General features: G+C 37.9%; 1 protein-coding gene across 1 annotated transcript in view; it reads left to right on the forward strand.

Annotated features, from left to right (window-relative positions):
* Positions 1–306: 306 nt before the first annotated feature.
* LOC149318515 (factor VII-activating protease-like) overlaps positions 307–24,853 on the forward strand; it is a 42,354-nt gene continuing 17,807 nt past the window's right edge. Inside the window, exons 1-6 of the mRNA XM_089509932.1 lie at positions 307–406; positions 10,853–10,892; positions 20,162–20,275; positions 21,601–21,711; positions 23,701–23,817; positions 24,476–24,595. Of these exons, the coding sequence (XP_089366058.1) occupies positions 338–406; positions 10,853–10,892; positions 20,162–20,275; positions 21,601–21,711; positions 23,701–23,817; positions 24,476–24,595 (571 nt within the window). The 5' untranslated portion in view covers positions 307–337. The remainder of the gene's footprint in view (positions 407–10,852; positions 10,893–20,161; positions 20,276–21,600; positions 21,712–23,700; positions 23,818–24,475; positions 24,596–24,853) is intronic.

Consider the following 24,853-nt stretch of genomic DNA (forward strand, 5'->3'; position numbering starts at 1 on the left):
GGGTTCTTTTTCTGCTGACAGCAAGCCGCACAGTTTGATAGCTGCGGCTTCCCTCCAGTGGAAAAACAGGTGCTGGCAGGCCGCCCTTTTTGGGTGGTCTGTACAATGCCTACAACTGGATTATTTCTGCAGTATGTTTTGTACCATAGATATAGCTGCAAAAGTCCCTAAATATTTGCCCATGAAAGAGTTATACCCTAGTAGAATTGTCTGACTGAAAACTGAAAGTGTAGTTAATAATTTGCAAGACACAAAACTTTTATTTGACAATATAGGTTGGCTTAACAGAGGAGGGGAAAGGTTTTCACAAAAAGGAAGAAAACCTTGTTAAACCAGGATGGTTAAATGTTTTTTCTGTTTGCCAGTTTTCCCTCTGATTGTTTTTGTGGGGAATACACCTGTTTGTGTAAGTATACTAATTTAACGTAAAAGTTGAAGGTTTTCATGGCTGGCATCCATAGTTTTTTGTGGGTTTTTCGGGCTGTGGCCATGTTCTAAACGAGTTTCTTCCTGACGTTTCGCTAGCATCTGTGGCTGGCATCTTCAGAGAAGATGCCAGCCACAGATGCAAGGTGCCAGCCACAGATGCTAGCGAAACATCAGGAAGAAACTCTTCTAGAACATGGCCACATAGACCGAAAAACCCACAAAAAACCATACCAATTTAAATTTGGTGTTTAAAAGTGGTTGACCATACAATGTCACAGCTGAATCATGTTACTAGCAAGGCTATGCATTGCAATAATCAAGAAGTGTTTTACTTAAAATTTTTACTTTTTGATTTATTTATTGATTGATTTTTTTAATTTCAGTTTTGTGAAAACCTTATTGATTTCAGCCCAGTTTCATCTATACAATAAGAAGAGTAGTTATTTGTTGTTGCTTGTTTAATGAAAGTAAACTAGTTAGAGGTAGAGATATTTTCAAGCCAGACCAAAATGTTGTTCAATTAAATAAGCAATGGTTGGAAGCCAATATTCATGGCAATATTGTAAAAAAATAAATAGAATATACATTTTATACTGACTGAAAATTCATTAGCGTTGCCAATGTGCAAAGTAGTTCTGCTTTCACTAAGAAAGATCACAACAGAATTTGCAGCAGGATATGGATTTTGAGCATTATTAAAGTAATAGGCACTTTTTGGAATAAAAGCTAGGGGGTAAAATGTTGTGATCACTCCATGGCTATATGTTACAAACTGACTATATTTTTGGTCATAACGGTTTGTGCTAAAGAAAAGCACCAGCATAATTCTGATAGTCAAGAGATTTAGCTAAATGAAGTTGTATGAAGAAGATGTTACATGGAGAAACTCAGGATGGCTTTCTTTTCTTTCTTTCTTTTTTTTTTTTTTTTTTTTTTTTTTTTTTTTTTTTTTTGGTGCAGGGGGATAGTTTGTATTTTGCATGTCAAGAGCTTTATGTGAGAAGTCTTGCATCTCTGCCTCTAGCAGAGTTCCAAAGAGTCTTGCCCATTTTTCCTGCTGTTCTGCCAGGACTTTGACCTTAATTGGGATCTCTTGGAGCAAAACCTCCTTCAACAATCCCAATGTAACTGCTATTTCTTTGCGGTGGAGGTCTATTTTAAAATAATACAGAATCCCCAACTGATTCAGAACTAGGTTACTTGTGTTTAGCATGGAGCCAGTCAGATTATATTGCACAAGGGTGGGAATTATGGAGACCTCCAGATGTTTAATTAGCAGCTCTCCGCAGCCCCAAGCAAAACAGCCAAAGGTGAAGAATGTTGGGTGTTGAAGCTCAACAACTTCTGGAGAGCTATACAACTCCAGTGTATTTGTTGCTAGTATGTTTCTGGTTAAATTCTAGGTGCTGGTTTGATTTCAGTGGCTTGCTATCAAAGTGTTTTAATGGACACCAACTCATTGGTTACTCCTGTGAGCCTGCCTGAGAACTCTGTTCCACCTCTGAGGCACCCAGAATCTGGAACAGGTCCAGGGAGGTATGCTGTCCCCATTGTGTGCTTTTAGACAAGTAGCAAAGATTTTTTGATTTCCATGCTATGGATTGTCTTCAAAACATTATTATTGCTGCTTTTAGGCTTCCTGTGAATGGTTTTTAAAACATTTTGGTTAATATATTGTTGTTAGTTACGGTTACCTTGGTTAATTAAAATACACGAATTAGAAATGTCAAAAACGTATAAGCTTTCCCTACTGGTGGCTTCAGTAACCTCTCTCTTGCTTTTGTAACGTGTGCTCTAACATACAGACAAAATGCACAGTTGACATTCTGGTCAGGTGCTGTACTAAGACAATGAACAACTTGATTGTGTTTGTAATATTACTCAGTTTAGAAGCCATTAGCAACTTTTCGTAATACTTTAATATCAGAATAATCATAAAGTTCAGATCTTGAGTCTAAGTAACATGATGGGACTTCTCACAAGCCATTAACATGGCAAGTCCTAGTTAGACCTAGGTACCTGAGTAAGATCCAGGTAGAAATGTGGGATTGGGGCAACAATATCACATATAAAGCAGTGGGATTCTGCCCTTTACATGGTAGGAACAAAATCTAGAACTCATCCCTTCCTTACCACAACGGTTTATCTCATAAGCAATTGTCACTAGCTTTTCTCTTTGTTACATAGTGTAACAATTTAAAGCTACAGTGTAACCCAGGATCATCTGGGCTACCTTTTCTGAATGCTCTTTTTGTGTGTGACAAGTAAGGGGGGTTACATCATCTTCTAATATGAGATAAATCTATATGCACTTCTCAAAGTAATAAGAGAACTGGATCCTTTGATTTTTGCATTTCTCCAAATGTTATGATATAGGTCTCCCAGAAATATATTAAGCAAAATGTATCATCAAAAGGCATATAATGGGTGAAGCCACTTATAAAAACGTGTTGTTAAATTGATTTTGACTTATAAAAACCCTATAAATGAGTGATCACCAAGTCATTATATCATCAACAGCCCTGCTCAGGTCTTGTAAACCAAGAGGCTGTACAGACCAACATTATACGCTGGTCTCAGGGCAGAGTGGGGGTGGGGCATTCACATGACACATGCCCTGATGCTGCCGTGATGCTGCCATCATGCCATGTACCCAGCTGCATGGCAGGCAGCATCACAGAGCTCCTTTGGTGCTGCGGCCAAAAGGAACACCAGAAGGTAGGGCTGCAGCAAAGGCATCCTTTCCATGGTGCAAAAAGGAGTCGCTTTTTGCAGCTCCTTTTTGTACCGCCGAAATGCCAGATTGGGGCCATGGCATGTAGTTGTCATGGCCCCAATCTGGCACTGAAAGGGGCAGTCTGTTTAGCCCCACAGAGCCATGGCTTTCTTGTTTGCATCTGTCCATATGTAATACAGTCTTCCTCTTGCTTTTTCCAATGAGTCAAGTCTTCTCATAATATGTCTGAAGTACGGCAGGCTCCACTAAGTCATTTTGGCTTCTAGGGAGAATTCAGGCTTGATTTGTCTTAGGACCCATTTACTTGTTATTTTAGTAGTCCTTGGTATCTGCAGAACTCTTTTCCAGCACCACAATACAGATGAGTTGATTTTCTTCCTATCAGCCTTCTTCACGGTCTGGCTTCCACAACCATACATAGAAACGGGAAATGTGATGCCATAGGCAATCCTAACTTTAGTTTTCAGTTATATATCTTGACATTTCAGGAACTTGCCTAGTTCTTTCACACATGCCCTTCCAAGTCCTAGTCTTCTTCTGATTTCATGATTGCAGTTTATGTTCTAATTAGTGACTGAACCAAGGTATGGAAAATCCTGAACTCTTTCATGTCTTCATTGTAGATTTTTGCATATACCATACACACACAAAATTCATATGATTTTGTGTGTGTGTGTGTGTGTGTGTGTGTGTTTGTGTGGTATTCAAAGAACATTCACAAACTAACATGAAAATGGAATGGACCAAATTTGAGCTTGACCAAATGAAGCCATTAAAGAAAATGAAACAGACAGTTTTAGTCATTTCTGGAACAGGAGTTCCATTCCCTCCCTTTATATGTCAATGGGAGAGATATGTTTAACATTGCCCTGCATGGATGATTTGACAACAGGTAGTGAGGACTAAATTTGGCCTTACTTCTAAGCATAGTTGCTTAAAAACTGGGCACAAACATTTATGAAACAAATTTGCTCTTAACATTCCATGATCTACCAAGCATGTGTTCTGGGCATGCAAGAAAATATCTTCTGTTGCATTTGCATTGTACTATAAGCCTCCAGAGGAGAAGAGCAAGTTGCCAATTCAGCACTTGCTCATTGATCAAGGGAACCAGATATGCTCTTTTTACAGGATGGGCCTGGGTCTGCCTGAAGCTACAGGATTGCAAAATGTCTTAGCTAGATGCATTAGCAAATGTTACACTGATCTCGTATAGAGGGGAAAATTCTTTCTGACCCCTGAAGGCAATCAGCATATGCCCTGAAGCATGAGAGTTCCCTTACAGCTAAAAAGTCTTAATGGGTTTCCATAAGCTTTAAGTCGAACAGCATAACCTGCACTCTCAGCACAGATAGCAAAATATTTGATGATGCAAAAAGAAAAAAAAAATCTTGTGTCAGGCTCATCGGAAGACTTGCCTTTTACTTCACAAATGAACAGGCTTTGCTAAATGTTTCAGAGTAAAATCTGACCTGTAGAAGAGGCCAAGTACACAGGCTCAGTTTAAACGGTGCAAAGCGTTGTAAGTCTTCACTGTAAAATGAGATAAAATTGTATCCTTTCAGGATGTGGTTCAGAAGCAAAATCTCAGGCATAGCAGCACTACTAGTTCATAAGATTTTCAAAACCATTTTCACTGTACTTTGCACTGCTATGGTCTTATTTAATGCCCTTGTTCTTCCACTAGAAGTCACTACAGGCTTGTTTGCATTGGCCAGGATACTCATGGGGGAGCTGGGAGTATCCTGGCCCTACATCTACCCTAACCTCCCACCATTACTTGGCTCTCTGTTTCCACACCACAGTATCTGTTTGCACAGTCATCCTGCTAAGCTACCTGACACAGCTGCCACAGATTGCTTGCCTCTGAGGTCAGAAAGAGGAGCCCAGAAGTGGTCACATCACTGGACACCTCATTCTGACATTAGAATGAGTGACATGTGGTGGCAGCAGACACACTTGGCAACTCAGCAGAACATCTGTGTAGCCAGCCACTGCAGAACAGAAATGGAGGGCTCCAGATCTTCCCAGAATATCTTTTTTTAAAAAATAAAAATAAATGTATTTTTAGGCTGTTTTACCAGTGTGGTGTAGTGGCTTGAGTGTTGGCCTATGACTCTGGAGACCAGGATTCACTTCCCAGCTCGGCCATGAAACCCACTGGGTGACCTTGGGCAAGTCACACTCTTTCAGTCTTTCAGGCAATGACAAACTTCCTCTGAACAAATTTTGCAAGGAAACCCCCATAATAGGGTTCTCCTTAGGGTTGTCATAAGTCAGAAATGACCTGAAGGCACACAACACACATGCCCTGGTTCTGATGTGGAATGTTCTGGACATCATGCAGCCTACTCGCACTAGAACTGGGTTTGGGACATGTGTTGTTCAAACAGGAAAACCCTAGAACGGGGCAGAAACAGGCCTTTTAGCCCAAGCTGATTCACAATTCAAGTACAAGCCAGACAAAGGAAATACTAGCTCATTCAGAGAGACTCTAAGAGAATAGCTGTGATTGGAGTGTCCAGAACATGATGGGAATGCTACCTTGGCTGGTCTAGCTGTAGAATACGAGGAAGCAACCTACAGGGCATCATGGAGCTGGAGGGCTGGACAGATTAGGAAAAGTCCTGAGTGATGTCGCAAGACTGCTGGTCCTAGAAGTGAGGAAAACCATCACTGGGCAAAAACTCAGCAAAAACTCTTGGGCTGGTGCTGATTTCTGTTTTGTTTCTATGCATTGCATAACTATTATTTGTTATTTGACATTTTTAATTTGTTGCCTGCTTTCTTTATTGTACCCTTTCCTGTATTGTTATGTATTATGTATATGTATTATGGTATTATTTCTTAGATTGTACACCATGGGCAGGTTTACTTTATCTATTTTATTGTTTGTATGTACAGCACTGTATAAATCTACAGCGCTATATAAATAAAGAATAATAATAATAATAATAATAATAATAATAATAATAATAATAATAATAATATGTTTTTGGTTCCCTCTGTGGGCCACTGTGGAACTAACTGGAATTATACTAATATTTATATTGTTGCTGATATAAACCAATTATATTATTCCTGGTTACAGAAATAAATGCAAAAAGATAAAGCTCCTTGGAACTCCTAAATACTATGAATCTACATTTCCCAAAATTTCTAATACTTAACAATAAGCATAAGTGGCAGTTTGTTGACTTGCCTCTTCATGCTGTACTGTGGTCTGCAAACATGAAAGAGCTAATGACCACAAAGGCATAGCCATAAGGACCTCTGAATATATAAAAGTGAATAAATTTATGGCAAGATCTTTCAATATGCTATGCAGAAAATAGAGTGACAACTTCAAGTCTCTTTCACTGGGCAATCCATTTGGCCAAATTCTGGAAGATACAGGGACCACAAAAGGGAATGCCTTAAAAGGGGTAAGCTGGGGGATCATCAGTGTGATTCTACCACTTGAACTGCTAGTAATAAATGCTAGTAATAAAAACACTTCATCACACAGGCACACACATGTGAAGAGAGTAAGAGAGAGTGCCCACTTTCTAATGCTCTGTCACTAGGTTTTGCAAGTTGACATGCTATTAGAAGGGGACGAAACATCCTTTTTTCAAGGATGTTATTTCATCATCATTTATCTTAGTTAAACATTAACATAGTTAGTTGGCCAATGTGCTGGAGAGAGCCCACTGCCAGGAAAAGAGCAGTGTGAAATGCATTGTGAAGATTTAGAAGTTAACAAAAGTTTTTAGATATTTGTTTTGCTTTGTTTAGTTTTCTGTGCCTGCCACACAAAGCACTGGAATGACCTTTCTGAAACTGGGCTGGGTTAATCCCCCCATCAACATCTACCACATTTCCAAATTTTATGTAGATTTGTGGAATAATATAAAAGTTGTAGTGAGTTTTGTTTGTTTTTTTTTCATATACAAATCAATGTGGGAGAATCTGCAATCAGGATTCCAAAATATCAATTTGGCTTTGGGATCTGGATCGGAATAGATTGAGTCCAGATTGATACAGAGTGAATTAGGATAGAAACCAAAGACCCTTGCACAGCTTTACTTTTTATCACATGACCAGGACTGGTTCGATCAAAAATGAGCAAAGACAGCATGCTCAACAACTGTCCTGATTTGCCTTTGCCTCCCTTTCAGGCTGAGAAACTATGACTTGTCCAAGGTCACCCAGTGAATTTCCATGTCTGAGCAGGGATTCAGTCCCTGGTCTCCAGAGTAATAGTTCAATGCTCAAAACACTACACCATGCTGGTATTTGTTCTCCCTAAATTATTTCCCCTAAATTATTGGTTTTGCATTTCAGGATTTGTTGCAAAACATTCACAAAAGGTATTTTGAACATATAATATTTTTGCAATTTTTTTTTTCCTGGCAGGCTGAGAGAAAACATTTTGTATTTTTTCATTATTGTATGCAAGAACTAAATAAGAAAAGATTTATGTCCTTCGGTCAAACATTGCAATCTAAAAATTGGTATTCCTTGCAAGTACTGACCAGGGCTGACTCTGCTTAATTTCCAAGATCAGACAGCCTTTAGGATGTTTAAGCATAGTGATTTTAATCCTGGTGTCATTTGAAGAATGATATAGCTATATAAATTTAAGAAAAGGACCAGTTTAGACTGAATCCACCAAGTGTGCTTTCTCTCTGACCAACTGCCACTTTCAAATTGACAAGTCCCAATTGCAAGTTTGGGGGCACATACCTTTCAGCATTTCACGGGGAACATGTAGCCAAAATATTAATGAGAAAGAAGACACAAGCTAGGAGAGGCTGCTGCATTTTTCTTTTGTCTGGGCCTACTAGGAATGAAAAAAAATCCACCCCTTCCTCTTTACTAACTGAGTGTTAACTGCTTTTGCACTTTGAATTCAACTGGCAGCAGTTGAAGTAAGCTGATGGCAAAATGGAGAAATGGGAGGAGGAAAGAGAATCTGGAACATTTTAAAAGCAGCTGAAAAAGTGGAACGAACGAAGACTGATTAGGACTGTCCCTGCTCAAGTGGGATGATATGGATACATTTACCACCTCGCTGTTTTGGAGTGGTAGGCAGTAGGAAGACAGATGCCAGTGATATCCTACACTACAGGCATAGCAGCCAGGCCAAGCTAAAAGCAAAGTCAGGAATCAGGGCCAAGATCAAAATGTTGTATCTTACAGGAAAGCAAGTCAGTCCAAACAACAGTAACACACAAGATTTTCAGATGGAGGAAAAAATCCAGGAGTAAAAGGTATACTGCCGGCAAAGTCATGCAATCGCACTGAAGGTTTTTAGACACATCACACTTACCCAGGACTTAACCCATGAAGATCCAGAAAGGCTCCAGCAACAAAGTACACGGAGAAGTCCTGGAAATGGTTTCTTGCTGGAGCCTTCCTGGATCTTCAGAAAATCTTCAGTGCAATCACACAATTATCCCAGGAGTATGCATTATTCTTCCCCTTTTCCCCATCTGATAATCTTCACAGAAGCAAGGTCATGCTGTCTGGGGTCAAAGCACAAGCAGAGCAAAGCAATTAACAAACAAAGTTGATCTCATGATGAAAGTAAAACACAGTACAGGGTAATGCACCAGATGTGCAGGCACCACAAATTGCATGGAACTTCAGTCAGGATAAAAATTACTGCTGGCTACTGTGCAGTCCTAAAATTGGAGTTTATATTCCAGAATTACCAGAGCTTCATGAGCATCCAAAGTGAAGATACTGTGGGCTGCCTGACAAATTGAAAGGTTCCTACGGTTGAGAATTGCAACTCGTAGTTCAACATTTTAGTTGGTAGCCTCAAGGCAACCCCATGCTTTCAGTCAGTATCATTCTGGCAGACTATGAGGGGGTCCAGCCTCCTCTTGTGACTGCAGAACTGATCTACCTCTATTTAGAGGTGTAATCTCCAATACTGTTGAAGGCTCAAGTACTTGGAGAGCTGCCACCCTCATGTTCTAGGGGCTCAAATTACTCCTTGCTGGAGAAGTACAAAAATATGACAAAGATATCAATTTCACCACCACTGCCACAATATCACTGTAAGAGGCAGCAAAGAAAATTCAGTGTGTGCCAGTTTTTCCAAGCTGTAATTGTATTTCTTTGTCTGCACTATCCAGACAAAAGTCACCAAATCTCAGAGAATAGAAAGCAATATATATACCAGTGGATGGCTCTAGAGAAAATAGGGCCTGAGCTCTCCCTAGAAGCAAAGATGCCTAAACTCATATCACGAGAGGAAAGGACTCACCAGAAAAGGCTGTAATGCTTGGTAAAGTTGAGGGCAATAGAAAAAGAGAAAAATCACATTCCAGATGGATAGATCAAATCAGAGAAGCCACAGCCATGAATCTGCAAGAGTTCCACAGGGTGCTTGAGGATAGGATGATTTGGAGGTCTCATTCATAGGTTTGCCATGGGTTGAAGTAAACTTAATGGCAGTTAATAACAACAACAGCAACAACAACATGAAAAGGTGAAATTAATATGATTTCAAGTTGCGACATTTTGAAGTAAAACCACTTTTCATATTATATTTTATAATCTCTGCTATAAACAATGTGTTTACTACCCTTACACACACAAATGCACGCACTCATGGAAAACAGCTTCTTCTTGTGTTTTAAATTAAGGATTTTTGTTTTTCATATCTTGGAAAGTAATACATTTTTATAAGTTTCCTCTAAATTTCCTCTAGCTTCAAAATAAAAATTGGCTGCGCTTCTTCTACAGAATTAGCATATTTAACATTTTAGTATTTCGATAACATGGAGCATCCATCCATGGTGGAGAGGACAAACTAGTTTTGTCTAATAAGTGCCAGTACCTTTTCTAGTTCCTTTGATAGACAAGCCCTCCCTCTTCTGGCTATACAGAATATAACAGGCCAGGAGATGGACAAGAAAATTACATGTATCTCACACTTTAAAGCTTGAAGCTTTTTTGTAGCTATGTAGTAGCTTAAAATTTCTCACTATCCATGTTGATATGCTGAATTTATATGCTGGCAATAGCAATAACTGTGCAAAAATCTAAAATAATATATTTTAAAGTGTCAAGAAACAGAAAGTGCACAAAATGATGATGATGACAATGACGACAATGATGATGATATTTATTTCTATCCAGCCTTTTTCCCAGTTCAGGACTCAAAGCAGCTTACAAGTTAAAATTCAAAAGATACAAAAGTTAAAACAAGATTAAACAATTAAAAAAAATGTAAAACATGTATCATTCGACAAACACAATCACACATGTCAGCACAACAATTAGCAGGATCCAGTGCATTGTTTAGGTGAGATGGGCCTTATGTAGGAGATTATTGCACTGCTTTTTTTCCAATCTGGGCAGAGGCTGAGACCAGGCTGGGACCATGTGTTATCACTCAGCTCCATACCCAGATAGGAACCATCCCATACCCAATCAGAACGTCTCCCATTACTTTGCTAAGAATGGAAAAGGAGCATTTTTAGCTAAGTACTGGAGAAATCCCAATCTGGCTAGAGATGGTAACGATCTGGGCATGGAGCTGTGTGATATAACATGGTCCCAGCCTGGATAATTTAAGATCAATTTTCAAAATGGAAATACTTCATTAAAAATAGCAACCTAAACAGCACTTTAATCTGACTTATCTTATTTAGCATTAATACAAGTCCATTTTTCCCCTTTATGCAGCTTTGTGGCATCCTGTCAACATGGTTTGATCAGCTAACTGGTAATCAATATTTCTTCTTCATAACAAGTATTTCATTATATGCACACTGTTTTTTTAGGGAAGCTATACATTAACTGAAAAAGGTGAGCAAAACTAGTGTAATGACACATAAAAATAAGTAGTGTAGGAAATTAAGACTGCAGCCTTGGGGAGTAACTCCCATTGACTTCAAAGGCAATTGCTTTTATGCTAAATTAAAATAAATAAAATAAAATTAGAAATTCTGCATATTTTCTAATGGCATTTTGATGAGACTAACAGAGAAGTGAACTGAAATATTTGTTACTTGTCATAAAAAGGATATCTTTAACTAACATCATCAAAATGTGTTTTTTTAAATGAAAAGTTACTTTTTAATTCAAATCTCAGAATCTTTCGCTCAGCATGGTTACTAATCATGCTGCCTATGGGATATTGGGCATTATATTTCAAAAAAGTAACTTTTCTTTACTTTTGATTTTTTAATATTTTATTTTGCAGTATGTCAAAATATATACAAATATTGGCTACCACTTGACTTGTAAATTAAGATTATGGAGATCCTGGAAATGCTTCTTTTATGGCAGGATATATCTTAAGATGATATAAGGCTCTGCTTTTTTGATTTGTCTATGATTTCATACTATGAATTTCTGTTTTTTTTGGGGGGGGAGGCTAAAAAATAAATGCATGAAGAAAATATGAAACGCAATAATTTTTTAGGTGTTATTGAATAATATTAGAAACTGTTTAGTGATCATTTTTATAACAAAACATTTATAATAGAATTTTTTTATGGATACTTTTTTATTATGTCATTCTTTTTGGATTACTTGCATTTCTTCTCTGCACTTTGTGCTCTCTGCTCTAGTCTATGCAGAAATGTATCACCTATAAATCTTTAACTGTGCCTTCAAACTTTCCACTATGTTTTGGAACTACATTCACTTTAACTCTTCCTTTCTTCACTTTTTGTTGCAATTATGTACTAAATTGCAATGGTGTATATACAGAGGAGGGGGGATATTTTCAAATGTTTCCCTTAATACTGTGGGCCTTATAATGTATTTACAGTGTTAGCCAAGGGACACTCCTGTACTTCCTTCAAGGCCAAGTCAGCAAGGTCAGATAATAGGCTTCTGCAGAAAACTAATCTTGTCAAAGGAAGAGGAAAAATAATAGACATTGTTGAAAGAAGCACTGTATAGCAGAGAAAAAGCAAACATGGGGAAATGTTGGCTTTAACTACAAAAAGAGAAATACATTTGCACAGACTACAGAGAACAGAAACCTGAGGGGAATGTACAGTATAGTGGAAACACTGACAAAACCAAATACTGGATACTGGAAATGATTTCACGGGATAATCTGAACTCAAAAATGAACAGACTGAATAAGAAAACTAACGTAAAAGTAGAACTGATGCCAAAGTGATTGTGGAGGAAAATGAAACTGCTGACATGAATATATAATTAACTAGCCCACAGCTTTATTAAAATGAACAAATCAATAAAATAGCAAGGGCAGGTGTGAAGGCTTGAAATTAACTTATAATACAATCAGCCCTTCTTATACACTGATTTTTTATACACGGATTCAAGCATCCACGGTTTGAAAATATTAAAAAAAAGTATAAATTTCAAATATCAAACGTTGACTTTCCATTTTTTATAAGGACACCATTTTGCTATGTCATTATATTTAATGGGACTTGAGCATACATGGATTTTGTTATACACGGGGGATCTTGGAACCAAACTCCAGAGTATAACAAGGGTCCACTATAAGTACTGTTTGTGGGAGCCAATCTGGCTAGCTACAAACAATATTCATCTGCCACCCCAGCTCAGACCTAAGCTACTAAACTAGCTGTATGCACTGTACTTGTTTAGATAAGAAGCTGAACAAAAGCTGTCAGTCTTTGCAGAGTGACATATGTTCACCAGCTGAGACAGTTCTCCCATTAATAGCAAATGCCCAGCCCTGTAATATGTGCCCATCTCTTGACAATGTTAAGATCATGGACTCTTACCAAGAGGCTCACTCTGTGGTCCATTTCCAGTTGCATGTTGGGCCGCCTGCCAGGAATTGTGACAACCTATATTTACTATCAAATTGGACTGGAATAATTAAATTACAGTACCTGATACCCAAGTAATTTCTTGAAAGAAGAGAAAAAAATGTGTACACTCAGGAATAACATGAAAAGAATCCTTCCTGTGTCCCAAACACTACTACATTAGAGTGACTTTGGGCTTGGCTACATTGTGGATATACACTGAACTCGGCCTGATCTCAGTGCAATCTGTCCAGACAGCATACAGCCAAATCTGTTGAAAAGGTGCTGTTTTAAACTGCTACCCTGTTTTAAGAGAAACTAGTATTTACTCCAGATCAGTTCTCTTGGCTGTCTGGACCCCTGGATCAGATCCAATTGATCCTGCTGAATAGATAGTAAACATGGCACAATATGCCTTACCCTGTGCTGAGCAGGGTAAGGAAGGGATAGTCTTCTTTGAAGCTGCTTTCACTGCTCCCTCATGGGCCAGGCAGCCCTCTGAGGGAGCTTGCCCAACTCTGTCACTTCTGCTGAGGTTAGACTGAAGCATCCATTAATCAACAAGACAGGGAAGAGTGACAGCATTGGCCAGGCTCTCACAGGGAGCTGCTAGGCTAGTGAAGTGGCAGCATCAGTGGGGACAAGGGGACATGCCAGTGGGGTGATGTGGTGTTGGCCTGTCTGGCAAAATAACACAGTATTGCATGGTATTAGATCTGGTGGTGCAATGGCGCAATGGCTAAATGCCTGTACTGCAGCCATTCACATTCAATATCATTGAATATCAAATGTGAGTTCAGTATCAGCCAGGGGCTCCGGGTCAACTCAGCTTGGCATCAATCTGTAGGTCACTAAAATGAGTACCCTGCTTGTTGGGAGCAATTAGCTTACACTTTGTAAACCATTTTTTGCCCCCCTCTGGACATGCTCCATCTTGTCAATATCCCTCCTGAATTGTGGATACAGGTGAGGTCTGACCAAAGCAGAATAGAGTGGTACTATTACTTCCCTCAGTCTAGACACTAAACACCTATTGATGCAACCTAGGATCATATTGGCTCAGTATAAATAATACTGGACTACTTGGATTACTGATCTCAATCTGTTTATCCGGGGAAACTGGATTATCAACTACCGAATAAGACAAACCACTCCACAATTAAAGTTCTAGAGCATTGTTAAAACCTGAATTGCAATACCTCGTTGTAAGAGTTTAAAGACATAACATCAGCACTCTGTGCTTGGGTGGTTATTTCCTCTGGAACCAAGTAGAAAATAAGTGAATGGATCAGAGAATATTGATCAGAAATTTGCTAATTGATTCACAGCTCTCAGCAACATACAAAAATGCAGATGAAAGTATAAGCAGTTTAAAAGATCATCCAAACCTCAAAGCTAATTTCAGGCTTTTAAAGTCAATCTCTGCCTATCAACTATGGGGTAAAGAGAAGGGTCTTTTTTGCACTACACAGAAGAAAGTTACTCTTTGAAAATACATGTAGGATGTCTCATTTAATTTTGTGTAATAGTCACATTCCTGTGACAAATGTCAGATCACTGCATCTTTAAGTGTGTTAAGATTTTTCAGCATTTACAGAGAATGAAGGCTCTGATTCCATAATATGTTAAAATAAGCACATGTATCAGAATTTGTGTGTTAATTATGCACTTAGATTTTTTTTAAAAACGGATGCTTTTACTTTACTAAACCGATGGTTGTTATGAATAATTGAAATGAAAGGAACAGAAGCATTTCTTATATAACAGAAACAAGATCCACAAGGTTATTTAGTGCTAAGGAACTAAATAAAGAGAAGCATTAGAAAAAAAATATAAAGAAAGACTAAGTAATTTTTTACTGGTAACTATACAGATGGAATACATGCATCTGAAAGGAATGTCACCTTTTAGAACACTGAAATATATATATATATATATATATATATATAGAGAGAGAGAGAGAGAGAGAGAGAGAGAGAGAGAGAGAGAGAGAGAAACTCCAGGCTTTTGAGGCCCCTCCCAGCTTAGCAACAGAATCCATACAAAAAGGAAAAAAAACAATATATTAAAGATGTAACTGTAAGCATCTTACTAAAGAGCTAATACCTTAAAAACTCAGACAGACTTACTTCCAAGCAGAAATGCTTAAGAATGCACTGAATCAGCATGTATATGCTGCAGCTGTATCTAGAGTATTCCTCCTGTAAAAAAGGAAAAGGTAACTATCAGGAAAGATCAGTGTTTGTTTTATTTGCTTCCGTCTGAGATAAAATATTAGTTGGAGCTCATAACAACAACAACAGCAGCAGCAGCAGCAGCAGTAAGATTCATATATACTATATACACTCATTTATAAATTTAGAAATGTTAGTAAAAAAATTGAGCCAAAAAACATGAGTTGACTTATCCATGGGTCGATGTAAGTACTGTTCTTTAAAAAAAACATTAAAGGGGCTATCCCATTCTCTGAGTAGAGCAGCAAAATGCAAGAGTTTAATGTGTCCTGGGAGAACCTAAAAGAAGCACTGACCCTCTTTAGGGCCCAAACAGCCAGGCCGAAATAAAGCTGCTTTGGGTCACTTTGGAGGTATGTTTAAATGACGCATGAGTCCTAAGTGGCTGGAAGCTGTGCCAAAGCCAGGCTCCAGTCCTAAGGACTGGAGCACAGATTTGGTGCACCTTTTGGACTCTTAAGATGCATGTGTCATTTAAACAGTATACCTCCAAAATGACCTTAAGCAGTTTTATTTTGGCCTGTCTATTCAGACCCTTTATTTTCTCCACTGTGACACTGCTTCTGGCCTTTTTGAATGCTTGGTGGGAAAATGGTGGCGTTTTGATCCAATCACTTAAGATGTTCCAGGAAGAAAGTTGGTAGTGATATGATAGAATAATCTGATCTATATGGTTACTACATTAAAGGTTGCCACACTGATGCCTAAAGAAGCCTTCACAGTATAAACAGTAGTCATATTTATATATAAAGACTTCACAAGTAAATCACAGCTATCCTAGATCTACCAAATATTAGTAACAGATGAACCTGTTTTTTTCTTGCCAGAAGTAACAAAATTCATGTTTTAATACTAAACACATGCACTGGCACAGTCTAAAGGATTGTGGAAGCTATATCATTCTTTTTGTTAAATGCTTCTGAGGTGGGCAAATAGGCTATATCCACACTGCAGAAACAATCCAGGTTTACCCTGGGAATTGTAGTTTTGTCAGACATTTAGCCTTCTCTGTCAGAGAGCTTTGGTGACACAACAATCTACAATTCCCCGAATTCCATAACATTGAGCCATGGCAGTTAATTTGGTATCAAACTGGATTATTTCTGCAGTGCAGATGCAGCCATACCCATTAAGGCTGAAATCCTATACATATTTGCTCTATAAGGTGAAGTTTGTTGTTGTTGTGTGACTTCGAGTTAGTCCCAATTTATGACAACCCTAAGGCAAACCTATGGTGGGGGTTTCTTGGCAAGATTTGTTCAGAGGGGGTTTGCCATTGCCTTCCCCTGAAGCTGAGCGCATATCACTTGCCCAAGGTCAGCCAGTGGGTTTCATGGCTGAACCAGGAAATGAACCCTGGTCTCCAGAGTCATAACCCAATACTCAAACCGCAATCCCATGCTGATTCTATAAAATGAAGTGGATAGTGACAATTCTTGAACCCAGAGCATTTAACTAGGTAGCAACCAAATATCTGGTCAGCATTCAGACCAGCCAACCAGGCAGCATCTAGACCAGACAACCAACTTGATAGCAGTAATTCCTGCAACTCCAGAAATAAAACAAAATAAGTAGTACTTGGAGCAGAAGGCCTATAGTCTACTTGGGTTATGAGGGAAAGGAGTTGGTGTTAAGGAGTGGCACCAATAAAATAATGTAGCCAAGACATGAGATTGCTTCACTACAATTCATCTGCCCAGGAAGACAGTCTCCTTCTGCCTGCCTGCCTGCCTGCCTGCCTGCCTGCCTGCCTTCCTTCCTTCCTTCCTTCCTTCCTGCCTTCCTTTCTCCCCTCACTTTCTCTCTCTCCCTCCCTCCATCCCTCCCACCCACCCCTATTTTGAATGAAAGAGCTTTCCTACCTTAGATTTGTGAAATCCTCCTGGTTGACCCTTTTTATTAGAACATTTAATGATAATATCAAGGTGTGAATTCTAGATGTGGATCCAAATTAATCAGTTGCAACAACTTACTTCTGTTAAAAACAGCTAATTTAAATGGACTAAATATATTCACCGCTCTCTGATTCTTTAAGCTCTGTGGGTTGAAATCTCACTGATAATTATTGAACAAAAAGACCAAATGAAACAGAAAGAAATGATCAAACACAAATGAACAAAGACCAGCACACTAAAATAGAAGTTCTGACTGGTTTGTGCTATCATGTGGTTAGTTCACATGATGTCACTTCACATTTTATTAGGAACCAATAAAGGCAAGTTAGACCAAAAAAAATCATCATCATTATCAAGGAGAAGTTCTCCAGTGGGGAAGAGACCATAAAGGTGGTCTCAAAGCATCCAAAATCGGATCTATTGTTCAGAAAAGGGAAAGGTCCTGTTTGTTTCATCAGTATGGTAGAATATCTGGATGACATGCAGATGTTAAAAGTACATGTGGAGCCAAAGATATCCTTTACTCATACAAAGTTTAATAAATAAACAGAGGAAAATCTAACTTCTGCACACACACACAAAAAACCCTCCCACACAATGTCAGCTTGAAGTCTGAACTCCAGGCAAACACTCTTTTTGTTTTCCCTATTTCCATTGTATCACATTAAACTTTATTTGCTCAGTGAAGACAATGGCCTTATCTTGGAATGAGATCCTTATTCCTCAGCCCGGCGTGCACTCCTGCAGCACTTTCATATTGCAAAGACTCAACTCTTGTGAAATAATGAGCGAAGAAAAGAAGTCTTGACTTGACATAACGATAAATGAGGTGAAACTTTTTTTTACCGTCAAGAAATCAGGGTTGGCGCATAGAAAAAAAAGAAGGTTCTATTTTAATATGAAATATAAAGCATCCATTGTACAAAAAAGTATATATATATATATATATATATTCATCAGAAGCAAAGGAAGAACAAAGATAAAGGCTGCAACCGAATGAAACAGTTGAGAAAACTAAGATAATGTCGTTGATAATCAGTTCAAGGCAAAGCGTTATCCACCAGGCCATCGGCCCAGCCCTAGGGGAGAGCTTTTAAAAGTGTCCCTGTATGCATTTTCACTCTCCTCATTACCATACCTGCTCTTTGAAACTCACCAGTGGTTCCAACAAACTGCAGTGACACCTGCCGGAAAGAGCAGATGACCCATCTTAATCAACTACTTCTGTGAAAAGTCTATGGAAAGAACTGCCATCCCATCTTCACTTTGCTGTTCTGAAAGGTATTTGTCAATGGGTATCCTGCGCGCCACGAACAAAGATCTGTTTCTGTGCATTGGAAATGTGGAACCATGATCAAAGTTAAGGAGAATCTCCCACTTGTTCCCTTTGTTCATGAATATGTCCCTTCTCTTACAAGGCGACTAAGACTAGAATAATTACCTCTACTTTATCCAGTACTAGTTTTAGTCTACTGATGTTGTTTCTGCAGTGCCCTGAATGGGACTGACATCTTAAAACAGTCTATACACTTTTAGCAGGGCGTTTCCCATGGGAAAAAGGCCATAAGCAAAGTTGCATGCACTTCACAATATTATGTGAACAGTTGGGAGCTATGAACATGATAGTAAATAAGTGTCTTAGAGAAAGTATTCTAAACAATACAGATAAACAGAAGAAAACAGGATTAATTTTTGAAATACAGTCCTAAAGTTCAACTCCAATGTTTCCATTGACTATACTAGAATATAAACTACTCATTAAACTGGAACCTTGCGATTCAGACATGTGTTAGGCAGCCCAGAATATATACTGACACAAAGTAATAGAATAAGTGTAATTTTTAAGCCTAGATTTCAGAATGTCACAATTAAAATTATATAAAAATATTTTTTTAAAATTTATAATATTTTTAGGGGTGAGGCAAAATAAAATTGGTTTTAGCAGATCACGTCCTAAATTCTTATCAAAGTCTTTGTGTGTTGCACATGGGTATTCATGCTCACTTGTTCTCAGCTTCCAATAGAAGTTACCATATCAGTTCTAGACCATAAATATTTCATTATTAATTAGCCTTAGCATGATAAATGATTCACTAGATTGAATAAATATTAGCACTCTACAAATAATTCAAACAAAATATTCAAACAAAGAGAAAGTAGCATGGTAAAAGCGAGTGTATTATAGCATAATTACAAGCATAATTGCAAAGATTAACCTGGAATTTCATTGCTTGCTATGGAATATAGTCAGACACTACCTCTGTGACACTATCTAAAGTAATATGAGTGGGACCTCTAATCTGGTAATCAGTACAATGGCTGTTGCTCACAAATAAGTAACTATAGTACCTCTTATCTGGAATTCTGAAATCCAAAATACTCCAACATCCAAAATTGCCCACATGGATGGCAGAGATAGTGAAACATTTGCTTTTTCACGGTTCAGTTTATACTAATTTTGTTTCATGCACATATTGTTAAAATATTATGTATAAAATTATCTTTAGGCTGTGTGTATATGAAACATACATGAGGTTCATATTAGATTTGAGTCCCATCTCCAACATATCTCATTATGTATACGCAAACATTTCAAATTCCAAAATAATCAAAATACCAAACACTTCTGGTCTCAAGCATTTTAAATAAAGGAAGACTCAACCTGTATAGGATTGCAGCCTTAAAGCTACATTCTTGCTCAATGAGAAACTGATATCGTATAGACAGTATAGAACAACTAATTATTTCTCAGTTTCCTCTATATCATCAGGTTATTATGAAGGTACACATAACTGAGAAAATAGTAATGATTTAATCTAATTCTTCTGAGATGATGGAAACAGATGATTTTATTTTATTTTTTATTTATTTATTTATTTATTTATTTTTATTTATTACCTTTACATCATGCCTTTCCTGCAAGGATCATGAAGTAGTGCAAATGTTATTCTCACAACATTCTTTTGAGGGAACTTAAGTGAAAAGGTAATAATTGGCCCGGGGTGTTTCCAATTCCTTTTCAGTTCTTGTGGATCAGAAATATTTACTGTACAATAATATCTTATAATGGTATCTTATCTTTCATGAAAGGTTCGTCAATAGACTCAGCTGATGATTATTACTATGAATACAGTACTGAAAATGTGCAGACAGAAAGGACTGATTCTGGACTTAGCTTGTATCCTGACTGGTTTCATGAACACTTGAATTATGATGGTATTTTTTGGTCATACTTTTTGGTGGGCAACGGGAAAATCAAACATGGAAGGATACAGGGAAATGGGTCAAGAACTATTTCCAAGGCAAGAGTGCTTTCTGTCCTGTCTCCGTTTGCCATCAACACTATGAAGATTTTCACACCAGCACTTACAATGGGGGAAGCACTGATAAAATGTTGGTAAAACGTCAGGGAAACACATGTGTGTGAAAGCCTGACATGCTTCTGAAACACCAGGGAATCATCCCCTCACCTCTAGCATCCTTGGATCATTCCAACGGAAACTTTGCATTCATAGGAAATTGCTTCTCCGCAAACGAAGAAGTGTGTCAGGCTTTTCACATGTGCACCTCCCTGATGTTTTACTGGCGTTTTATTAGCACTTACCCCACGGTAAGTGCTGATGTGAAAAATTTTTATGTCTACTGGCATTCTTATAGTCTACTGCCAGTTTGGGGAGATAATTACATGAAGCCTATTCTTACTCTCCATATGAGTAGACCCATTGAATCAACGCCCTTTATCTTCGTATTGCCTCAGCATTCAGCAATTGAATCAGTGGTTCCACTTTAGTAGTTACTAAACAATTGGAGTCAGGCCATTGTATTCATTTGTTAAAGAACCTGGACTTCATTTGTATGCGGAACCAGTTCTGGATGTGGAGTTTCTTTGAAGTTGTTGCTGGGGAACAATCCTTGTTTTTTATTAAACAGTTTCATTCATTTCAACTTTCATTCCGTTTAAGGGTCCCTCCTCTCCTTGGAAATGATATGTTTAGGATTAGGATTTTAAACATCTTTTTCTTACATAATCTGAAAATGTAGAAAACTGTTATGCCTTCTAAAATATTTCAGATGTTTTTCAGAGATTATATGGGGCTCAGTCTAGAAATATGGGTACACATGAAGCAGGGGATGCAACAGTAAGAGGCTGATAAAGCTATTATCCACATCTGGATTTAATACCAAGTAGCCATGTATGGCTAAGGGAAATGTGAATAGCACAATCCACTGTGTGATCAATGTTGAGTCCACTAAATTTAGTTTTGAGTGAGTGGAAAAGCTGTTTTTGTCAGGTAAAACTAGGGGAAACTCATCTTTTAGTTAGACTCCATCCCTCATTTTCCAGCCATCAAGCTAGCTATGGCTTATAGGAGCTGTAATTGGATGATACCTTGTGGTCCATATAGGCAAAGATAATTGGATTTGGGTGACAGACTTTAAATTGCCACAGCACATATGCAACAGACTATTTCTAAAATAAACTTCTAATTATAAAAAGCATTTCCTTCTAATAATAAAAGAAAATTATCTCTCTGTATTAGTAAATCCTTGTCAGACTAGGCCGTGCCAGAATAATGGGATTTGTGAAAGGAACAGAAATAGCTATACATGTCACTGTCCTAAACCATATGCAGGATCGAACTGTGAAAAGGGTAAGTGGTATTTTCATAGTGTTTTTTCTATTACATAAATCTGAGTTGTATCTTGTCCTTTACTAACAGGTTCTCTTTAATTATAATTTTTTTACAGTCACATATACACAGCTGTTTAGATTTTAGCAGAATGTAGTAAGTTTTCAGATTAGAAAATTAGTCATTATATTTGAGTTTAATAAATTAATGTGAGTGTTCTTGCAAAGTCAGAATTTCATATTCCTAGATTTTTTTTCAATCATTCTGTAGTCATGGTCACAACTATAGAGTCCTCCACTAGCAATTTACAGAAAAAGAAATCTCTAGAGACCCTATACACATTTCCCCCTGAATTCCTCTCTTTCAGAAATTAGTATTGACAGTACTAAAAGTATACCAGGATTCATAATCTTTGCCTTATATCAGTTTAATGTTTCCAGTACATACTACATGAAGTCAAACCTGAATACTACCAGTACTACTTCCAGTACATACTACATGAAGTCAAACCTGAATTGAACATACAACTATAATATGTACCACACTTCATGACATGAACTTATCAGTTACACAAAATGTTTCTATACCCATGTCAGATATTTTTCTGACATCATTATAGAATCATTCCATAGTCTGGAAGAACTACATGACAAACCTTACTACACAATAGAGCAGAAATATAAAGACACCTGACTATTTCAAGCAGTCCTCATGGGTTAAAGGTAACATAAAGGTAACTTAGAGGGTGTGCAGACCACTCCTAAAGGGCAGCCTGCAGCACAGCGCCTCCAGCTGTGCCAGATCGGGGCACTGGCAACTGCACACCGTGGCCCTGATCTGGCCTTTCCAGGATGCAAAAGGAGCCACAAAAAGTGACTCCTTTTTGCGCCCTGGAAAGGGTGCGATAGCTGCAGTGGCATGGCTTTAACGTGTTCCTTTGGCACTGCATCCTGTGGACGCAGCACCAGAGGAGCGCCGTGACACCATGCACTATGTGGAGTGGCACGTGGCATCACATTACCCTGGGGCAGAGTTGGGGAGTGCATCATGTAACTGCCATGGTTACATCCTATGGAATCCAATGATTTTATTGTACTAGACAAAGGCCATAACAAAGACATTAAAAATATACAAAGTATATGAAATCTAAAAAATTAAGCAAAATGATATTACATACAGTAACAAATATTACTACAGAAAACAGTATAAGATCAAAAATTCAAAATACAGGAGAATTTCTAAAGCAACAAAAGTAAAAGAAAATTAATATTTTGAGTCTCCAAGACAATTTGTGGAGAATTTTAGAGAATATAAGATTATTTCAAATTATGATCAGCTCAAGAAGATAAACTTTAGATAAATTTTCAATGCTCATATGTAACAGGCCAGTGAGGAAATTAGGTGGAATAAAAAAAGCTGAGAAAGAACATGTTCCAGGAATTCCAACTACTTTGCGGCTTCTTTGGTGATTAATTTAGAATTCCTGTTAGAGAAGTCTAATGCTGTGGTTCATAATAAGGGACTATAGTCCAGATTTCCAGAGAGTGCAGCCAGAACAGTTAATGTGGAATAAAGCTGTTATAACTTTCTAGCATAGATGTGATCTAATTCTAATGAACTGGCTAATGTATGCTTAGAACTGACAACATGAAACTTTTTTTCAAGCTACACTATTTAAACTAATATGTAATTTTATATTTATAATGTATTGTGGCTTGTTAGACATTTTAACCTGCTTTCCAGTCAGCTGCCTTTCATTCCAAGCTTGGGAGAAAGGTGGGATGAAAATAAAATGAAATAAGATGGGATAAAATAAAATATCAAATTCTAGTGTATGAATTTGCTCTTAGTCTGTGATTACCACGGGCTAGATCTATATTGTTGAAATGCTGAAATACAGTAATAATAATAATAATAATAATAATAATAATAATAATAATAATAGCAAAAAAATAATAAAATTAAGCCAAAATAAACTTAGTTTTGTTGTTGCATTTACCTGTATCATAGTGAAAAACACATGTGAAAGAATAAAATGCCATAGAGGAGACTGCCTTATAAGCTTAAGAGCTCCTTATTATCGATGCAGTTGCCGACATCCCTACAAAGAACCATTCTGTGACAAAGGTAAGTGCCCAACTGAAAAGAATTGCTATGCTATCAGACACTGGCCATCAGTTCCTAAGGCCTGTTACAGACAGCCAAAATAAAGCTGCTTCGAGTCACTTTGAAGGTATGGTATTTCAATGATATATGCGTCCTAAGAGTCCAAAGGCCGCACCAAAGCCATGCTCCAGTCCTAAGGACTGGAGTGCAGCTTTGGTGAAGCTTCCAGACCCGTAGGGCTCATGCATCATTGAAATACCATACCTCCAAAGTGACTCGAAGCAGCTTTATTTTGGCTGTCTGTAACAGGCCTAAGACAACTTCTGTTAATGCTGTCCTATATTTGTGTTCTAAGAATGTATCAGCCTCTTTGTTCTACCTTAACCTGTTCTGCTTATCATAATTTTTTAAAAAATATTCCTTAAATCTGGCTCTTTCTTTCTCCCTACAGCTTGGGTAGACTTACATGTGTTATACCAATAGGCAGGGAGAACTTAAAGTGACTTTTTCAAAGCCAGCCAGTGAGATTCAGGGCTGATCAGGCATTTGGCCATGCCTTAGCACATGTCGTATCTTTACCTTTTAAGTATCTCTTACTGATTAACTCTTTGTATTGTTCATGCATGCTATAATATCCCTTATATGCCCTATTTTGTTTTATTTTTCTAACCTCTGACAGCACAATCAGCTTGCCAACCAAATCCTTGCAAAAATGGAGGCACCTGTCAGAGGCATCGAATAAGATCCAAGTTCAGTTGTGAATGCCCTGATTCATTCAAAGGAAGGTTTTGTGAAATAGGTAAGGCAATGTGCTGTTTCTTTGTGTGTGTGGTAGGTGGGAGATGGAAGGAGAAAGGGACTGATTCATGCTTTCCCACTGCTAGCAATTTGCCAAGGAAAAGTGGGATATGTGAGTGTTTCTTAGTACTTATGTCACAAAGGCAGAATTTTGTAAAGGTATCTAGTTTTGGGAGCTCCTAAATATCCTAAAGGAACCTGATTCCATCTGCTCTTGGAAGCTAAACAGGGTCAGCCCTGGCTAGCAATTGAATGGCAA

The sequence above is a fragment of the Sceloporus occidentalis genome, unplaced genomic scaffold (genome assembly GCF_023333645.1).
Source record: "Sceloporus occidentalis isolate IW3139 unplaced genomic scaffold, rSceOcc1.0.p SCAF_2, whole genome shotgun sequence".
NCBI classification, from domain to species: domain Eukaryota; kingdom Metazoa; phylum Chordata; class Lepidosauria; order Squamata; family Phrynosomatidae; genus Sceloporus; species Sceloporus occidentalis.